The sequence below is a fragment of the Rattus rattus genome, chromosome 5 (genome assembly GCF_011064425.1).
Source record: "Rattus rattus isolate New Zealand chromosome 5, Rrattus_CSIRO_v1, whole genome shotgun sequence".
Lineage (NCBI taxonomy): Eukaryota > Metazoa > Chordata > Mammalia > Rodentia > Muridae > Rattus > Rattus rattus.
The window spans coordinates 143,533,174-143,551,894 of record NC_046158.1 but is presented as its reverse complement, the minus strand read 5'-3'; the positions used below and the strand labels follow the sequence as shown (position 1 = coordinate 143,551,894).

The following is an 18,721-nucleotide window of genomic DNA, read 5'->3' as shown; positions in this document are numbered from 1 at the left end:
TGAAGGTGGAGGATTCCAGTGCAGTGGGTGGAGGAAGCAGGGCTGAAGGTAGAGGGTTCCAGTGTAGTTGTGGCTCATCCTTTCCTATCACCTCTCGGGGTGCAGCCCACACTCTGGTCCTCATGTCCACATGAGGGCCACTGTTTCTAGCTGAATGGACATATCCAGTGTCGATAATCACCCCTCCCCATCATGGTTCACAGTGTTGCTTCCAGGGACATCTACCTAGACAATGGGGTCCCCAAATGTGCAGGCCTCCTCAATGGCGAGGTTGTAGCTGGAACCTGTCCCTCCCTTATAGGTGCTGGTCACAATCCTCATCCAGCCTCGCTCACCCTGTAAAGAGCAAGACTTCATTCAGCATTAGTGTCTCAGGACACGGTCCTCACGTCCTAGAGCCCCGCCCTCAGCCACCATCCTCAGTTAATGCTTAACCGGAGCTGCTCTACAGGCAGCTCAACAATGCAGGAAAATGCGACTGTCCCCTTGTTAGTGCCCGGCCTGTGGCCATTCAGCAAACACGGCTGGCATTTTATCATCCCTTTTGTCCTATTTCAGGGTATTCCTCTGTCTGGAACAATTAATAGTTAATACTGTGCCCTAAAAGCTAAAATCGGCGCTTTTCCTCTCCTAGACTTTTGACCCAGCTCAAAAGTATTCTTGAAAATCATGGCAGGAGCAAGGATGAGCTGGTCCTCACCATCGACTACTCCACCCCAGCCTTGCCTGCTTCTCAGAGCACTGGGGCTTGGGGAGGAGCCACTGGCACCTCAGGGGCGTCTGACACCCAGTGATGCACAGGACGGCACCAGTCCTGCGCAGCTCTGAGGTTAGACCCCAGAGGTGGCTTGTGTCCTGGTGACAAAGCTGCAGCCAGCCCTCCATGACACTGACACTGAGGAGGGTGTGGACCCTGGTCTAACCTTAAGAAAGGGAAACTGTCTTACCCAGGGCTCGCCCCATGAATTGCGGACAATCCAATACTCGATGCCATCGTTGCTGACACCCCAGCCGGCTACAGAGATGATGTGGTTGATAATGGCCTGGTTCTGGTACTCAGTATAGATGCCTCCAGTGTAGTTAGACATCCTCTCGGTTGCCATTATCCCGCAACTGTGAAAAGCCATCAGTTGTCAGTGTAATGGTGCATTGGTGACTCAGGCTATCGTAGTCCGAATCCTGCTTCAGTGGTCCCACCAAGCATCCACATCCACCACAGCCAGGGGCTCCTAGCTTACATGGAAGGTCCTGGGGGCAGACTGGCTAATGTTCCTGTTTACTTCTGAGAAAGCCGATGCCTGTATAGGCAGAGAAGACTGTGGTGCTCGAGCTAGGGGGTCACACTGGCCAGGTAGGGAGGGGAACAAGGTACATGCATGTGCACAGACCTAGCTGCAGTTCACCACTGCCTGAGGAGACCTCTCCTTTACCTGATGGGACCATTGGCGTAGATCTCTGCCATCATCTTCTCCCTCCCGGACAGGGAGCCATAGTCACCCACTCTCCAGAGGGTATAATTCTGGACGGTGTGGCACTCTTTGAATTCAGTGCAGGTCCCACACTGGTTAAACTTGTCACAGTCTAGAACACAAGAAGTCAGCATGACACCATCTCCTCATTAACCACTAACGAAGCCCGCCCCATCCTCTCCACTTTTCTAATTTAGCCTGCCATTCATTAGCTGATGGCGGAAGCCACCGAGCTCTCAGGTGCTGTTTAATTATGTGCTTCTCCCTGTCAGCTGCAGAGGAGAGCAGCCCCCTCCCGCCCCCCAGGCCTCGGCAGAACAGAAAGAACAAGCAGATTAGCACATAGCAGGACCCTCCGAGTTGCCCTTCTCTTCCCTCACAGCACGTTGGACTTGCATTCAGTGAATGCAATCAGATTATTAAAATTAACCAGGCAATCACACCGAGGGCTAGTGGCTGAACAGGCCAGAATACATCTTCCCTCCTTACTTGACTTAAGACGCCTCAGAATTTGGTTTACAGGAACAGCCGAAACAACCTCAAGGATTAAGAGCATTGCTAGAGGTGGCATGCCCACTACAGAGCAAAGGTGATCAGAACTAGTGCTTACACAATGACAGACGGGTGGGCAGAACTGCTAGACCCTTAGTTCATGACAAAGCAGGCAAAAAGATACATGGGGAAAAAGCCCAGTCAACCAACAGTGCTGGGAAAACTACATATGCACCTATGAAAAATAAAGTTAGATGTGTGCCTTTTATCCTGTATAAAAATCAATTCAAGCGGGATCAAAGGCCTCAACTTCAAACCTGAAATGCAAACTTCTAGACAAAATTATATGGAATCCCCTTAAGATACAGCGGTAAGCTGGAACTTTCTGAGTAGAACATCAGTACATGGGGATTAGCTCCAAATAACAGCCGAGACCACCCGGAAACGTGCTTCTGCACAGCAAAGTAAAAACCTGCAGAGTACACGACCCGCAGAATAGGAGAAGATCTCTACCAGCTACACTTCGAGCATGCAGAATCTACTAAGCTCTTCAGACATTAAATAGCAAGGAAGTAAAATCACCAATCAACGAATGGCCACATGTGTCCAATAAACAGTTTTCCAAAGAAGAAACAAATAGCCAATAGTACATCTGAGAGTAGGTCTGGGAATGGTGGCAGACATCTTTTATCCCGCACTTGGGAGACAGAGGAAGGAGGACCTCTGAGTTTGGGGCCTGGTCTACATAGTGAGACCCTGTCTCAAGAAGAAAAAAACATGTTCAATATCCCTAGTCATGGAGCCATCAGGGAAATGCAAATTGAAACTACTTTGAGAAACTACCTCATCCTTGTCACAATGACTGTCATCAAGAAATCTGACTGCAAATGTTGGAGAGGATGTTTTAGAGAAAAGGAGTCCTTATTCACTGCTGGTGGGGATGCAAATTGATACAGCCATTATGGAAATCCGTTTGGAGATTCCTCAAAAAATTAAAAATAAAATTACCATATGACCCAGCCGTTCCACCCCTGGGTGCAGACCCTGAGAACCCCATATGACTCAGCCGTTCCACCTCTGCACGCATACCCTGACCCCATACCCCTCCGGGGAGTTCTTTGCACGGCTAGGTTTACTGCTGCTCTATTCACTGCCGCAAAGAGTGGAGGGAAACTAGCCGTCCGTCCACAGGTGAGTGGATAACCAAGACCGAGTACGTGTAAAACGATACTATGCCGAAGGAAAAGAAGATCGCAGAATTTGCAGCAATAATGAATGGACTTAGCTTGTATAATGTTAAACAAAGTGACCCAAACCCAGAAAGCCCTGTTCACGTTTGTATGGAGAGCCTATCCCATGATGCATGCAAGAAAACAAATGCCCATGTGCGCACAGTGTAACATTTGGAGAGAACATGAAGGGCAATAATAAAGGGCAAAAATGCTCAGCCGTGACATCACATAGCTAGGACACTTTGTGTAAGCCCTTTGTTCTGTCACGGAGGAGTAACATATTCTTAGTGCAGTCTGTGCCCCTAATGTGGCCGTGATTTTACGTGGGGCCATTGCATCACTGGGAGACCTGAATTGTAAATTATTTTGTATTGAACACTCCTGCAGGACATAGCTCTTTTAAAAAATCACTAAACTTTCATTTGTTAAACAAAAATTACTTTCATTTGTTGTCAGGGGGGTTGGGGATTTAGCTCAGTGGTAGAGCTCTTGCCTAGCAAGAAGCACAAGGCCCTGGGTTGGGTCCCCAGCTCCAAAAAAAAAAAAAAAAAAAAAAAAAAAAAAAAAAAAAATTACGGCTGTCCAAATAACAATGTGAAGTTTGCAAAAAGTATGTTGGGAGTAATCCTAATTTTAGAACTTCTCAGAATTCCTGGGAATTCTAAGATAAAACAGTGACTTATTAGACCCAAATCTCAAAGCATGACATGCTGGAATTTGTAAACCTGCTTATTATACTGTATGTTATAATTCTACAATGTATCACTGTTGCTGAATAAATGTACTTTGGTTTAAAAAAAAAATGAAGGAAGAAAGAATTAGGTTTTCAGGCTGGGGAAGTCAGTCAGGCAGTAAAGTGCTCTTGCAAGACCCGAGTTCAGATCCTCCGCACCCACGGAAAGTCAGCATAATGCCACGCGTCTGTCCTCCCAGCCCTGGGTGGCGAAGTCTAGTGGGTCTCTGAAGTCTGCTTGCCAGCCAGGCTAGCAAAACAGATACACTCTAGGCTCAGAGAGAGAACACGGTGGAAAGGGACACTGAGGCTGGTCTCTATTGAGCCTTCCCTGGGTCAGTAAACTTGAGGATTAAATAACTCATTCAGTCCCTCAGACACCAGTCCCACTGTGAGTTTCACCAGGAACGTGGTGGCTCTGGGAAGAGGAGACTGAGCAGTGGTTCTGATGACCCTAACCACCGGTGAGGGTCAAAGGGACCTAGCCTCAGCTGGATGACACTGGTTTGGGAACAAAGGACAAGGGATAAGGCCCTTGGGACATTCCACAAAGCAGTGCATTGCCTTCCCTCGACCCTACCTGTGTCCTCCTGGTGGGGTCTCTAGTCCCTGCTGGGTTTACCAATCCAGAACAAAGGACACACCCAATTAGATCAGAGAATTCTCTCTGTAAGGCTCGTGAGGTAGGCAAGAGGCACCAGCCGAAGGGGTGTTGCTTAGTGGCCAAATGGCCTCTCAGTGTCTTCTGAGTCCCTCAGAGCATCCAGCACTAGCCATGAGGGAGGTATAAGGATTGACGCTTAAAGTCACCAAGGACAGGTTTTGTCTGGGTTTTTTTCCCCTTTGGTTTCCAAGGAAATCAGTCCAAAAGGAATGTGCCAACCCTGGGTTTCTGGGGCAGGCTGCTCTGCCCATTACGGATCTGTTGAGGACTGATGAGGCAGGAACCAGGTAGGAGCTACATTTCAGCTGGACTGGATAACTTGTAGCTCAGAAAGCAGCCACACCACCTGCTCTGTGCTCCAAATTCTAAGGATGCTTCCACCAGCTGCCTACCGATACCCCCCTCCCGCCCCCATAAAAGACCCATAAGACCCTCCAGACGACAGGTGTGAGCACGCACGCCACATCCAATCATGGGAAGCTCTGCTTATTTCTAAGACGAGATCGAGCCCAGGGCCTCACGTATGGTAGCCAGCACTCTACCACTGAGCTAAATGTCCAGTCTGGACTTGTTTTCTTGGTAGTATTCCAGGCTGAACTAAACAAGGACCATCAGGTAAGCCCGGAGCCAGCACCAGAAACCATCCAGCTCTTCTTGGGGGCTGCAGTCTCCATCCCAACCCACTGCAGCATCCCCATGTAGTGGGACAGATACAGGGTAGAGAGGTGGGCTCTCAGCCACCCTTCCTTGGAACGAGACAGGTACACAGCAGCGCAGGGACATAGGCAGGGCCTACCTTGGTCCTTGGCCTGATAGTTGTTGCAGGTCTCATCGGGGATGCCATGCTTGTGGGCATACTCCCACACCGGAAGGTCATTGCCCCCCTCACAAGAGCCAGCATTGCCGCAGTCGATGACATTCTGCACCGACAACAGGGTGGAGGGCCACGCACCTTTTCTCTTGATGTTGATGCGATCTGTAACAGGCAACACCCTGGTCAGCACCCAAGTTCCCCCAGCACCACGATCCCCCAGCAAATGCTGCAGGACTCTGCCCCAGGGTCCTTCGAGCTGTGGGGGCCTCAGCTCAGCTGTGGCTTCAAAGACCTTCTCTGGTTTTCCTCAGGCACCATGATGTCTGCATGTCTTTCTGCAAGTGCCATGAGGCAAGGGCAGATCTAGAAGTCCAAGAAACTTGTAAGGCTTCACTATAGGATGGCAATGGAACCGCTTGCGTGAGGAAGCTAGAGACCAGACACCACAGTGAGAAGGGCAGTCTAGGGGAGCCGGACGAGTTTCAGTGAGGGGCCAGACAGCAGCACTCAGTGCTCAGGTGCTGGGCTCACACACTGAGAGACAGCTAGAATCATCACCACATCCACCAGGGGATGGCCAACCTGCATCATGAGAAGCCATCTTGCTTCTTCACGCCCACGCTCTACCCACGATAGAAAGCAGCCGTGCACCCCCAGGCCATTTCTCCTACAGCCTCACCCACTCCTCCCCTAAAGCAGAAGCTTACCTTTGTTTTCCCTCTATCGAATGGCTTTCAGCTCTGAGCCATCTCCCGTACTTTGCCACTGTGTTCCTGCTCCACAAGGCCACCATCTAACCAGTCCAGAACCTTCTACAACTGCCCCTCGCATGCCCTACTTGTACTCTATCACCTCAGAGGGCTTGTCACCAGACAGTGCAAAAGCAGACCTCGTCTTGACACCATTTAGACCCATTTCTGGGCCTAGAATGTTCTTCTGTGCCAGTGGCAAGCAGACTCCCAGCTGCCCAAGGCAAGATGGACCCTCCCTCCTCTCTCCTTCCCCGAACTTGGTTCCCTCTAGCCTTTCCCTTCTGCATCCCCAGAAGCAGCTCACCTCTCAATGAGGGGCACCCTCAAGCACAGACCCCTTTCCCAGAGTCCAATGGCTCCACGTCTTCCCTCTCAGCACTGGGAGAGGGGGATCCACCATTGCCTGCATGCCTCTCTTTGGCCTTTCAAGCTACCCTTGTCAGAGTCCTTATCCCATCCTATCCAAACCCCTTCTCCATCCTCATCCCGCGGCCTCTTCCAGAGAGCAGCCAGCAGAGGGGCCACCCCAGCCTTCTGCAAGCACCTGGGATGTCTCTTCTGCACTTGGCCCCAGCGGTGCGTTTCTCAAGACCTCTCCTCAGGTCTCTTCCTCTGGTGACCTCAGCTAAGACCCCGCTGTCGGGGCTGCCTGGATACTCTCAGGCCTGGCACCTTCTAGACTTGACTTAACGTCTAGTTTCAACCTGACCAATCAACCGGCTCCAGACCTCACAGGCTTCTTGTGATTGCTCTTCCACACAACTGCACTCTGCCTCCAAGGCCTCAGCCATGTATCCTATCTCCATTCACACCTTCTGCAAGCTGACAGTACACACAGTAGGAATGGCCAGCAGGAGCGGACCACGCTCCTTTGTGTGGCATGGAGGCAAGGCGGTGGGCAAGCAGGACCATACTGCAAGGAGATGTTTAGGGGAACATCTGGGGGCTACGCTATCACGTACACAGCCTGGGAGACGTTCACCCGTGGTGGTTTGAATGAGAATGGCTCCCACAGTCTCTCATATTTGACTGCTTGGTCTCTGGTTGGTGGACTGTTTGGGGAAGAATTAGGTGTGGCCTTGATGGAGGAGGTGTGTCACTGGGGTTGGGCTTTGAGGTTTAAAAAACCCACACCTCTCTACCGGATGGCCGCGTGGATCAGATTTAAGTTCTCAGTTACCGCTCCAGCGGCAGGCCTGCTGCCACACTTCCCACCATGACGGTCATGCTCTGAAACTGTAAGCAAGGCCCCAGTCACACGCTGTCTTTTGTAAGTTGCCTTGGTCATGGTGTCTCATTGAGGCAATAAAATAACCAAGCCGCCATCCAAGGAGAGACTCAGGAGGATGTCAGGGGAGGTGAGGGGTAACTTTCGTATGAAAGTGACTGTCCCTGGCCTGCTGACGTGAGGACAAGAAGGAGGAGGTGCCAGACTGTGCAGGCTCTGGAAGAAGGAGAAGGACCTGTCTTTGGTCTTAGAGGAATCCTGAGATGGTATCAAATAAAGAAATAAGATGGGACTCAGGTTTAGCAGGCATACTGTAGGAATCTCTAGTCCAAGACCGGACAGGAGCCAGGGTGTCGGAAAAGACACCACGTATTCCCATCACTAGGGACTAATGAACACCTAAAGGACCTGTGACCAGTTTGCAGGAGGAACATAAGGTGGGTCTGATAACCTCTACGCTTTTGCCTGAGTATCCTCAGGGGCAGGATGGACTTGGTGAATAAGACAGTAAGATGATGGGAATGTCGGGCTGAAGGCTGCAGGGATGGATGCCAGAGGGTAGACAGGACAGGAGAGTTAGGAAGAGGTCACAGCTGAGAACACAGAACTCAGCAGTGTGGGGACTGGGGAAGCAAAGGACCTAGGAGGGAGGCGGGGCCAGGTGTGGTATGGTGAGGGACTCGCTTTACCCCATCATTAGGATGTTAGGAGGCCAAGATGGCCTGACTCGTGAGGCTCAAAAAACAAAACAAAACAAAAAAACCCCAAAAACAAAAACAAACAAACAATAACAACAACAAAAGGGGGGGCAATTTGGAAGTGAGGCAGGCCATGGACAGAGAAGAGCAAGTGGGCGGGGGACGGGGGCTGGCAACTGGACAGTGAGAGATGGGTGGGGCCAAGGGTCTCTTGGTCACCTACCGGAAGTGACTGATCAAGGACAGGTCGCTTGGATGCTTAACCACTTCAACCATTTGCAGATGCAATAAAACTCTTCATTAAAGAACCCACACATTCTTTAACCCAGAGATGGGGAAGGCAAACTGGTCCCCTGCTCTGTTCCTGTCATGTGACCAGGGCCTTATGGAAGTCCCCTCTGGTGTCTGCCCATCGAAAGAGGAAGCAAGGCCTCGACTGCTACTGACGAAGATGTCTGAGACTTAAGAAGAATGAAGCAGTCATTTTCCCCCAAGGACACTGGCTTCTAGCGATGGGGAAGATCCAAACTCAGTAGGGCCTAGAGCTCACCCAAGAGGTGGAGGTCCCAGAGCCTGCAGCCCTCTCTCCCGCTCTTGTGATGTTCCACACCCTCCTCACTGCACGGTTGCATGAATCTTTTCCACTCCCTGTCACCCCACCCTATGCTCTGCCAAGAAGAGCCTTCCCCTTCTCCTTCCCCTCCCTACACCAGTCCCGGCCACACCGTTCCTAAGTGCTCTGGACTTTGCTCTAATCTCTGCTATGGCTGCCTACCCCCTACCCTCTGTCTGCCTGATAAGCACCTTGTCAGCCCACCTTCCCTCTTCCTCTTTCTGAAAGGTCAGCAGTACGCCCCAGCCCTGGGAGGGTGACTGTGCAAGGGGCCACAGCTACACCTGCCTGAACCTGGCTAGTTCTGGGGTACAGACTGCCCTCACACAGGAACTCCTCACCCTAAAAAGAGAGTCCAGGCTGATGGGCTCAACGGCAACTGTCATTCACCTCACAGTGCAGTCTTTCCGACCTGACCAAGGCTTCCTAGGCTGGGGACTGAGAGCCAACTGGTGGGCTAGAAGCCTACATGAGCCCTGCAGGCAAGAGCACTTCCATTTCACTAATGAGATTTCATTTTGCTAACCCTCGAGCGAGGCTCCACCTACAGCAGACCTTGGAAGAAAAAAGATACCTAATCAAGAGAGGACACTGCCAGAGTCCCACTCTCAGGCACGAGACTCCCTTCCCCCTTGGTTTTCAGGCACCACCACTGCAGAAGGCAAAGCTGAATGAACATATTACAGGTAGACTAGCGCTCCTTGGCCCCCGCTTTCTCTCCAAGGAAGGGCACAGCAGCCCTCTGGATGGTGTGGATCTCGGCAGGCCTCTCTCTTCCTACTGAGCCTTCTACTTGCCCCCTCAGCTACCAGGCTAAGGTTCAAAGAAGAAAGCTGGGGGGCCATTTCAAAACTGGGGAAGACGTTTACCCCAAATACCAACTGCTACTGAGAAGCAGTTTCACTTCCGCGCCCCACAAACCAACTGTGAGCTCAGTGATTTTGCAACATGGGTTCCATGGTTTTCAATGGCTGAAGTCAGAAGCTGCGAGGAAGGGAAGGTTCCTGGAAGTCACTTGTCATCAGATTCCAGTCTGACTCTGTCCCAGGGAGTCCCTAGTAGGCCCACAGGAGAAGACTCCAGAACGACACAGCCACCTCACTCTGGCTGAGGGGAAAACCAAGTCTGAATCCAGGTACGGGGTCATGGACCCCTATAGCGCTGAGCTATGGCTACCATGGCTCACCTAGCGGCATCGTGGATGGTGAAATGCAGCCATCCACTTGGCCAAGGTACCGGCCCTGCCCTAGGCTTGGCATGGAGCTCCAGGCTACCCACCTGCCAAGGCACTGGTGCTGCCGTGGGCCCAGCAAGAACCACAGTACTGTGGGATATGCTGATTCCTCGTGACGCTGGCATAGTTGATACCGTTCGCATTCCTCCAGTCCCAGTTCTTGGGGAGATCCGCTGGGGACAGGTACTCATGTGGCCGAGGATAGGTCCTGGGAAAAGGTCAGGGCAATGGAAACCAACCCTGGAACGCATGGGGCCTCCCCTCCCCCACCAGGGCCACAAATCCAATCGTTTCTCCTTTAGCCCTCTTCCCTTTCCCAAAATGTGGAAGTTTCAGAGCTTGACCCAGAAGAGCCACCAGCAGAGCCCAGGACTATTGGAAGCTGACTGTGACAGAGCGTCTCCGAAATACCCTAGTGCTCACCAGCAAAGTTCAGAGAGGCGAGAACTACCCAAACCAGCAAACCCCACAGTTCCCTGGATGTGAAAGTTATCCCAAAAGGTAGGGATGGGATTTGTGCTTCCCAGGCCTAACGACCCTCAAAGAGGCAAGGTCCCAAGAGTCAGGGGGCGCGCGCCTGGCCTAGAAGATGACCCCTTTCCTCCCTAGGCACAGCCCCGTGCCCACCTGCGCCCCAGCAGAGCCAGGTGGTCCCTGTGAAGGGGTCGGTAGCAGGTCTGGCCCGGGCGGAAGTAGAGGCTGGCCCGTGCCGCACCGGCCAGCAGCAACATCAGCAGCACCAGCCGCAGCTGCTGCACCGATCCCGACGACGCCATGCTCCTGCTCCGGGGGCCAACTTGGATCCTGGATCACGCACAGCACCTTCAACCTCTTGACCCGATCTGCAGGCCCACGCGCTCCGGACGCCCCGCCCGGTCCTTTAGGAGGCGCCCAAGTTGAACACACCCCGAGGGCGGGGCCTTCCTCGCTGCTCCTGCCCCAGCCCCGCCCCGCCCGGCAGCCCCCAGGAGAGAATCTGCCTCCCTAGGGATCAGCGGGAACAGCAGAACCTGGGGTCACACAACCAGACCCCAGATCTGACAGTTCCACCAGCCACTGTGATAACACGGACTGACAGCACAACTTAAGTTTACTACCCAGAGACCCAGGCATCCTGGGACAGGGTAGAGCTCAACTGGCTTCCATGGCCCACTCAGGCCAGATTCTTTTGTCTGCTCTGGAGTGATGAGGCCGCGTCCCATTGGGTTAGGCCTCCTCTAGGAGCGCACAGAGATATCCTGAGGCTGGAAGAATGTGTGGGTCATGCCCAGCATGGAACTCTAGCCTGTCTTTCCGAACCCTATTCCCCCAAAAGACCCAGGCTGTCTCTGAAGAGACGGCTCTCCTTCACAGAGAAGGGTCCTTCTATGATTATTCCTAAAGGAAAATTTCACCTGGCACAGATGTCGTGAGTCCCTGGGGTTCTAGAAATGGTCTCTGTTAACCAGACTCTTCTGAGATGGGGAACTGAGAAAGAAGCAGGACCTGGCCAGTCTAGGTTTCATAATGGAAGAATTTCCCCTTCCTCATGTGCCCTGTGAGTTATAGTTAGCAGCCTCGGGCCACAAAGCTATCTCTTCTTTGGTAAGAAAACTTCCCTAGCGTTTTGTCTGAGGCTCTCTCCAGGTGGTGGGTGTGGGATTCCCGATGCACAGTGGTTAGCTGGGCTACTACTGTTCCTCTGTTCCTCACCATTCCTTGGTTCCTCTGCCTGTGCATAGGAGCAGTCGGAAACCACAATGGCTGCCATGCTGCCTGCCTTTGCAGATCACCCAGAATTCCAAGAGGACTCAAAGCCTGCTAGTTCCCTCCTGTCAGAGAGCAGAGCAAGACCTCAGAAGCAAACTTGGGGCTAACCCTTAACAGCGCAAGAGTTTTGGTCCCTGTTGCTATAAAGTGGTCGCTGAGGCAAATGAAAACTGGGCACCTGTCTGTTGAAATCGTTCATCTTGGGTAGTCATGGCAACCCCTCTCTTCTGCTGGCGGTAAGTAGGGTGGTAGGAATGAAGGTCCAGGAAGAGACCCTCCAGTCTGAGCTCCCTAAGCTAATTCTCCCCAGAAGTGACCATGCATTCACCTTAGAGCCCTTCCATCCACTCTGGGGGAGGGAAATGCCATCTCCCACATGGGTTCCTCTCTCACAGGAAGGGGAAAATAGGCCTGGGCGATTCTAGGACGTCATACAGGCAGTCTTCACTCTGGTGAAGAAAACAACAGAGCTCTAGCGATGCTCGTCGGGTGAGTGTGTATTCAGTTTGCTCACGGTCCCAAGTTCAACCCCTGGCACAGATATTGAGTAAATGAATGGCGGTTTTTTTTTTTTTTAATTAAAAAGGATGCATTTTTAAGTAATGTGTCTATGTGCGTCTATGCGTCATATGTGCCTATGAGTCCAGGTGTCCTTGGAGGCCAGAAGAACAGGACCGGACCATGGAGCTGGGGTTACAAGATGTTGCGAGTCAACAGATGTGGGTGCTGAGAACCCAACTCTGGCCTTCTGGAAGGGCAGTCTGTGTTCTCAAACTTCTGAACTAATTAATTAGTTACAATGAATGGAAGGAAGGAAGGAAGGAAGGAAGGAAGGAAGGAAGGAAGGAAGGAAGGAAGGGCTGAAAACCCTTTGTGAGCGACAGAAGTTGTCTCCACCCCCCGGAAGCCAGCCAGGGTCTTCTTGAGGGTGTAAAGTCCACCCGCACATTCCAAGGCCTTACAGTCCGTCCGGAGTCAGCAGGCAGGCCAGCCGCAGACGGAGTGCGCATGCGTCATGATGGTTTACAGGCATCACGATGCTGTGTGAACACACCCTCAGCTTTCCAGCTCTTCATCTGCCCGTGCGGTGTGGGCAGCCCTGGGGCCGCTGTGAGCACTCTTTGGCACCGTCACAGCAAACACTTGGAAGCCATTTAGATATGACGGGCCTGCCGTAAGGACATGTGACCACCCACCTCCCCCAGTCATGTAGGTCCATAAGCTTAGGAGGGAAGCCTCACTTTTCCTGGGCCCAGAAAATTGCATAGCGGGTGTGATGATGACCTTACTGTCACCTGCCTGGCCTGCAGGAAGCTATGGAGGCAAATAGTCACCCATAGTCTTGCTCTGTAAGCACTGTCACAAGGAAGCATTTATCTGACGAATCTCGCTAAATGCAGCTTAAAGGGGTGGGGGGAGGGACTGCAATGTTACAGGCTAGTGAGGTATACGTTGTCCAAGATGGGGGTGAGTTGAACCTCATTGGAGTTCCCCTAATGGAACTTGGGAGGCGATGAGAAGAGAGGTTGGTTAGAGAGAAGGAAAGGGAGCCCGTGATTTGCAAGCCAAGAAGGAAATGGGACCGTGACTCACTCTCGGTGTGTTATTTCAGCCCCTTGTGACGGCAGCGCAGCCGAGCTGCCAAGGGCTCTTCACCTTGAAGCTTAGCGCTGCTTGAGGGATATTTAACCACCCTGTTTTAAAGACCGCACTGGCTACACTGCTTTCTAATTTTCTAGGACCATGCTAAAGGGGATCCCTTCCCACAGGTCGTTTTTGTTGGTGGTGGTGGTGGTGGTTTTTTGGATGTGTGCGAGTGCGCATGCGCACCTGCGCGTGTCCTGTTGCAGGGGCAGCCACCAAGCAAATTCCATTATTTACTGCTCATTCTTGAAGGGCCTTATTCCTAAGGGCTTCTCTGAAGGGCACATGGGTCAAGGGAGACAGGTGCTAGAACCTGGAGGTATATGACATGTGGTCTACCTCTGCCCTCATCCCATGCATGCAGGAGGCTGAGTTCATCCCCAGAGCTCGCTCTCTCTCTCTCTCTCTCTCTCTCTCTCTCTCTCTCTCTCTCTCTCTCTCTCTCTCTCAGCAGACTCACTGGCCTGGCAGCATGGAAGCACAGCCTGAAAGGTGTGTTCCCTTTTGACATCACATCAGGTGTCAGGGAGGTCATTTTGGGCACAGTGACTCATCTCCGACTCTGGATAGGAAAGGATTTGGGCAGGGCCCGCACCTTACTTGCCTTGGAGGCCCTGCTCACACACGTGTGGCTTCTAGCAGCTGTTTTATGAGCAGTCGTGTGTCTCTGCCACCCAGGCTTGGGGCAGTCAAGCAGATGCTCATGAGCTGGTATGTTTCCCGGAAACTACTGTACAGTTCTCTGCCTGAGTAACTGGCGGTGTGCCCTGGGTTGTTCTCGGGATAACTTGAATCATCCCACTTTGGCCTGTTGCCGGAGCAGGTAACCTGGTCCTGTTTCGATCCTTCATCCTCTCCTGACTGGGAAGAGGTAGATATTATTACCCCACTTCACACGTGGGAAGACGGCGCTTCCAGAGAAGCCAGAATTTTTAATGGCGGCTCCCGGGTGCAGATCTAAATGTGAGGTTTTTTTTTTTTTTTAATATTCCATAAAGTCTCCTGGCAAACACATGATCCAAGGCCACAGACACAAAAGACTATTCATTTCTAAAAATAAGGTTGATTTTTTCCCCTCGTCCTAATAAAGAACAACATGCGTATTTTTGATTTAGGCCAGGGTCAGCCCACCTTCCTAACCCAATGGGAGGGTGGGCTAGAGTTCTGCATGGTGGAGCGGCCTCAGGATCTTTTCTCTCTTCTTCCTTTGTGTGGTGTTGTCTGGCTCCCGCCCTGGCGAGCTACACACATTTCCTATTATTGCACATTCCTGAGCGGGGCCACATCCTGGAGACAGCGTTTGTTTTGATGGCTGCTGACAGTGTTCCAGAATCAGGCTGGTTTTGCAGGGCACCGCGGCCTTCTCACTAGCCACAGGCCTCTCCTTTATCCCCATGATCAATGGCCAAAAGCCTGTGCTAGCTTGCAGACATCCAGGCAGAGGATGCCTTCTGATTGGGCGGCTCCGCTCTTCCCCGGACCCTGCCACTGTCCCCAGGACCTTCTTCCTTCACATCCTGACTTGCCGTCGTCGGCACGTGCTTGCCGTGAAAGTAGTTTCCTGGAGTCATTCATACTCATGAGGTCGGTTTCAAGGCCGAATTTCCAGAACACGATGCCTGCAGCTGGGCACCTAATATATGTATAGCTGACACTTGAATCCACACTTGAGTTCTTTCAATAGGACACTTCATTTTTCCTGCGATAGAATTCACTTGCCCCCTAAAGGACGGATTCTAGCACCTATTGGGTGGTATTTAGTATGTGACAGGCTTCTGTTTTCAGCCCCAGGAGGGAGTAGGACCATGGGGGGAGGGGGAGGGCGGGGAGAAGCTTGCATTCTGCCAAGGAAAATGTATGGAAAAGTAGAATGTGCTCAGAGTCTGTGATGGCCATTCCCACTGTCAACTTGACTACATCTGGAATGAACTACAATCCAGAAACGGAAGGCTCCCCTGTGATTCCAGCTCCTGAGGCTGGAAGACACAGCCTTGTGATCAACATCCTTAGGCATAGTGGCCCAGGCAAGGTGGTACACGCCTTTAATCCCAGGAGGCAGAGGCAAGCAGATCTCTGAGTTCAAGGCCAGCCTGAGACAGAGCAAGTTCCAAGTAAAAAGTTTAGGTCCACGTGGTACACACCTTTAATCCGGGCCGTACCTCCTGCTGGAAGACAGTGGAAGAAGAAAGGCTTCCTTCTCTGCCTGCTTGCACCTGCTTGCCAGCACGTCTGTTGGAACCCACTTCTGCAGGATTCCAGCTTATACAGAGGATCAGCTGAAACACCCAGCTTCATGGGACTTGGCAGCTATTAGGCTCTTGGACTTGCCATTCACAGCTGCCCATTGTTGGGTTAGTTGGACTGCAGACTGTAAGTCATCACAATAAATTCCCTCACTATATAGAGACCTTCCACAAGTTCTGTGACTCTAGAGAACCCCAAGTAATACAGAGCCGGTGCCAAGCCAGTGGGTAAGGACTTGAAATCCATCCCAAGCCCCTCCCCCCAAAAAAAGAAAACCAGAAGTCTGTCTATGATGACACTTTTGCCATCCCAGTGCTGGAGAGATTGGAACAATCAGACCCCTAGGACGTGCTGATCAATCAGCTCAGCCTAATTGGCAAGTTGGAAGCCAATGAGAGATCTTGTTTAAAAAAAAAAAAAGATAGATGGCACCTGTCCTCCATGCACATCTGTGTTACGCACGTGCATGTGCGCTCGCACACACACACACACACACACACACACACACACACACACACACACACACACGAGGAGGGAGAAAGACTGAGAGACTGGGGTCTTTTGGAACCAATTTCAATGACCTGAATGGTGAGACTATAGTCGTCAGTCACTCTGGAGGAAAAAACATGTATTCCTCGGTGTGTGGAAAGCACTGTCAGGTACGATGAAGCAGAGGGTGCTTATGGGGAGGCAATAGAAGGGTGGACCTACCTCATGGGATGGCTAATCTTGTCATGGTCTACTTGACATGCCTGGGAAGAGCGAGCCTCTGTTGAGGAATTACGGCCATGAGATTGGCCTGTCAGCATACGCACGGAGCCTTTTCTCAATTGCTTATTAATACAGAATGAAAGATCCCCGAAGGGAGACCCTTACTCAAGTCTCGGGAAGTCTCGGACCCCAGACACAGAGAGACCATTTTGGATGTAATATGCAAAGGCGAGGTTTATTATGGAGATCTATTACGGAGATCTCCAGGCCGACACGTATCCCACGCAGGAGACAGAGGTGTCGACCCCGAGTGGCTGGGAGAAGGACTTTTTAAAGGAAGAAGTCACAAGCTCCATGAGATGGGGGGATGTCAAAAGGAAATACCAAAAATGTCACAAGGGGAAACTCTCAAAGTCACAGAATTGTTCTTAAGACTCTAGGGTTTAAATGAGGGGAAAGGTCAAGCTCTCATTCTCCTGAGAACAGATCCTGATTGTCCTTTAGGGTAAATGTTTGTTAGAATTGATGAAGCTCCTGCACCTGATAAACATCTGGATAGGCTTTGCTCCGGCTCCCCGGAACTCTATCTGTAGGACACAATGACTAGAGCAGTATACAATAAGGACTTAGACAAACATCACAGGGGTAGGGCTGGTTACTCGTTTACTCACGTCCGGAGTCATTCGGAGGGCCGGTGAATGAGTCAGTACCAGATGCCCTGAAATTTTTAATTTTTTTATCTGCCTTAAGACGCCATCTCTCAAGAAAGCACCAGCCCACCATGGGCGGCACCATCCATATGAGGGTAGCCTTGTGCTGCATGGAAAAGAGAGATGAACTTGAACCTGGGAGAAAGTTAGAAAGCAAGATTCTTTCATGGTTTCAGTCTCAAGCTTCTGCCTTGGGTCCCCTCGAGAATGGACTCTAATCTATAAAATACAGTAGGCCCTTTTCTTCCCAAAGTTACTTTGACCATGGTGTTTATCACAGCGGGAGAAACCAAACTAAGCCTGGTTGCCACCGGTTTCAGGAAAATGCTTAGGGATATGTCTGGTAGCTGTTGAGGAAGGGCGCAGTCTACGGGGGTCTGATTTGAATGTCATGTACGAGAGAGCTTTGGAGAGAGGTATGATGAAATGGGGGTGTTAGCATATTGTGAGCACTCTCAGCTCCCAAGGTTCCTGATTGGAAGACCTCTCACTAGACTGTCTTCTGACACCTTGGACTAAACCCTTGGCTGGATGGCTCTGAAGACATGCCAAGCTATTCTGAAGTTGTGGTGAGCCAGTTTCTTCCCCAAGCCCACACTTCAGGGTCGGAGAGAGAGAGAGAGAGAGAGAGAGAGAGAGAGAGAGAGAGAGAGAGAGAGAGAGAGAGAGAGAGCTTGTGCTCCAGTATGTGCCGCAAATCCTTGGAGGGCAGGATCTTCTCTAAGGCCCCTCGGATAATATTTGCCGGGTAAATAGATCATTTCTAAGACTCAGGTGGCAGCTCTCTCCGACAAACCCCAGACTTGAAGAACTCAAGAAGTGTTTTTGTTCGGTTTCTGGCTGCAGGTGCTAATGGCCGTGAGCGTATCTCTGTCTCCACCGTGGATCACTGCTTATCTGCAGCTGCACACTTTGGGAACTGAAAGTATAACTGGGAAGGCTCAAGAGACATTGCCACAGATGTCACAGCAGCTCGTGTGTGTGCGTGTGTGTGTATATGTGTGTGTGTGTGTGTGTGCATGCATGTGTGCATGTGTGTGTGGTGTGTGTGTGCATGTGTGTGTTCATGTGTGTGTGTTCATGAGTGTGTATGTGTGTGTGTGGTGTGTGTGTGCGTGTGTGTGTGTCTGTGTGTGTGTAACACATGCACTCATAATTCTGTCTTTTAGTAAGAGAAACCTTGGCTTAAGAGGCTGCCTGTCAAGGTACCTAAGCACTGCCTGAGTTTCTTCATGGTCTCTCTGGGACTCTAGGCCACGTGAGGAGGAGCCCAGCATGGTTTGAGCTCTTGCAGCATTTCAGCTTCAGGAGAACAAGATGGCAAGTTCCTTTGTAGAGCTAGAAAATCATCCACATTCCAGCCCCTCTCTGCTTGAAGTGACCTTTTCTTCCTGGAACTTTCTTTCTGACTTAGAGGAAACCGAGGAGGCATGATGCAGGAGAGTGGAGCTCAGCTCCTCAGAGGTGCTGCCCACACCTGCTGAGTCACTCATAATGGCCTCTCGGATGTCATTTTCTTGCTGAGACATTAGGGGAAATTTCTGCTCCTGAATCACGAGCAAACAGTGTAATTCAACAATCGTCTCTGGTTATTCAAGGAACTTCAACGCATCCGACCAACCAGGGGCGGTGAAATCAATGAGTCTTCTGAGTACTTGGGTACATTTCATCTGCTAAGTGGGAGTCTGGGAGTTGTGTGTGACCCCCGGGGGACAGCTCCCAGGGGGGGAAGTC

At 51.4% G+C, this 18,721-nt stretch overlaps 1 protein-coding gene across 1 annotated transcript; it reads right to left on the bottom strand.

The window, feature by feature from the left end:
* Positions 1-29: 29 nt before the first annotated feature.
* Positions 30-10,813, bottom strand: Ctsz (cathepsin Z). Its single transcript, XM_032904686.1, has 6 exons — positions 10,557-10,813; positions 9,974-10,137; positions 5,387-5,566; positions 1,431-1,581; positions 948-1,113; positions 30-336 (listed from the first exon to the last, which is right to left on the bottom strand). Exons 1-6 carry the CDS (start codon positions 10,703-10,705, stop codon positions 226-228), a joined length of 921 nt encoding a protein of 306 aa, XP_032760577.1. The 5' UTR covers positions 10,706-10,813; the 3' UTR covers positions 30-225.
* Positions 10,814-18,721: the final 7,908 nt, after the last annotated feature.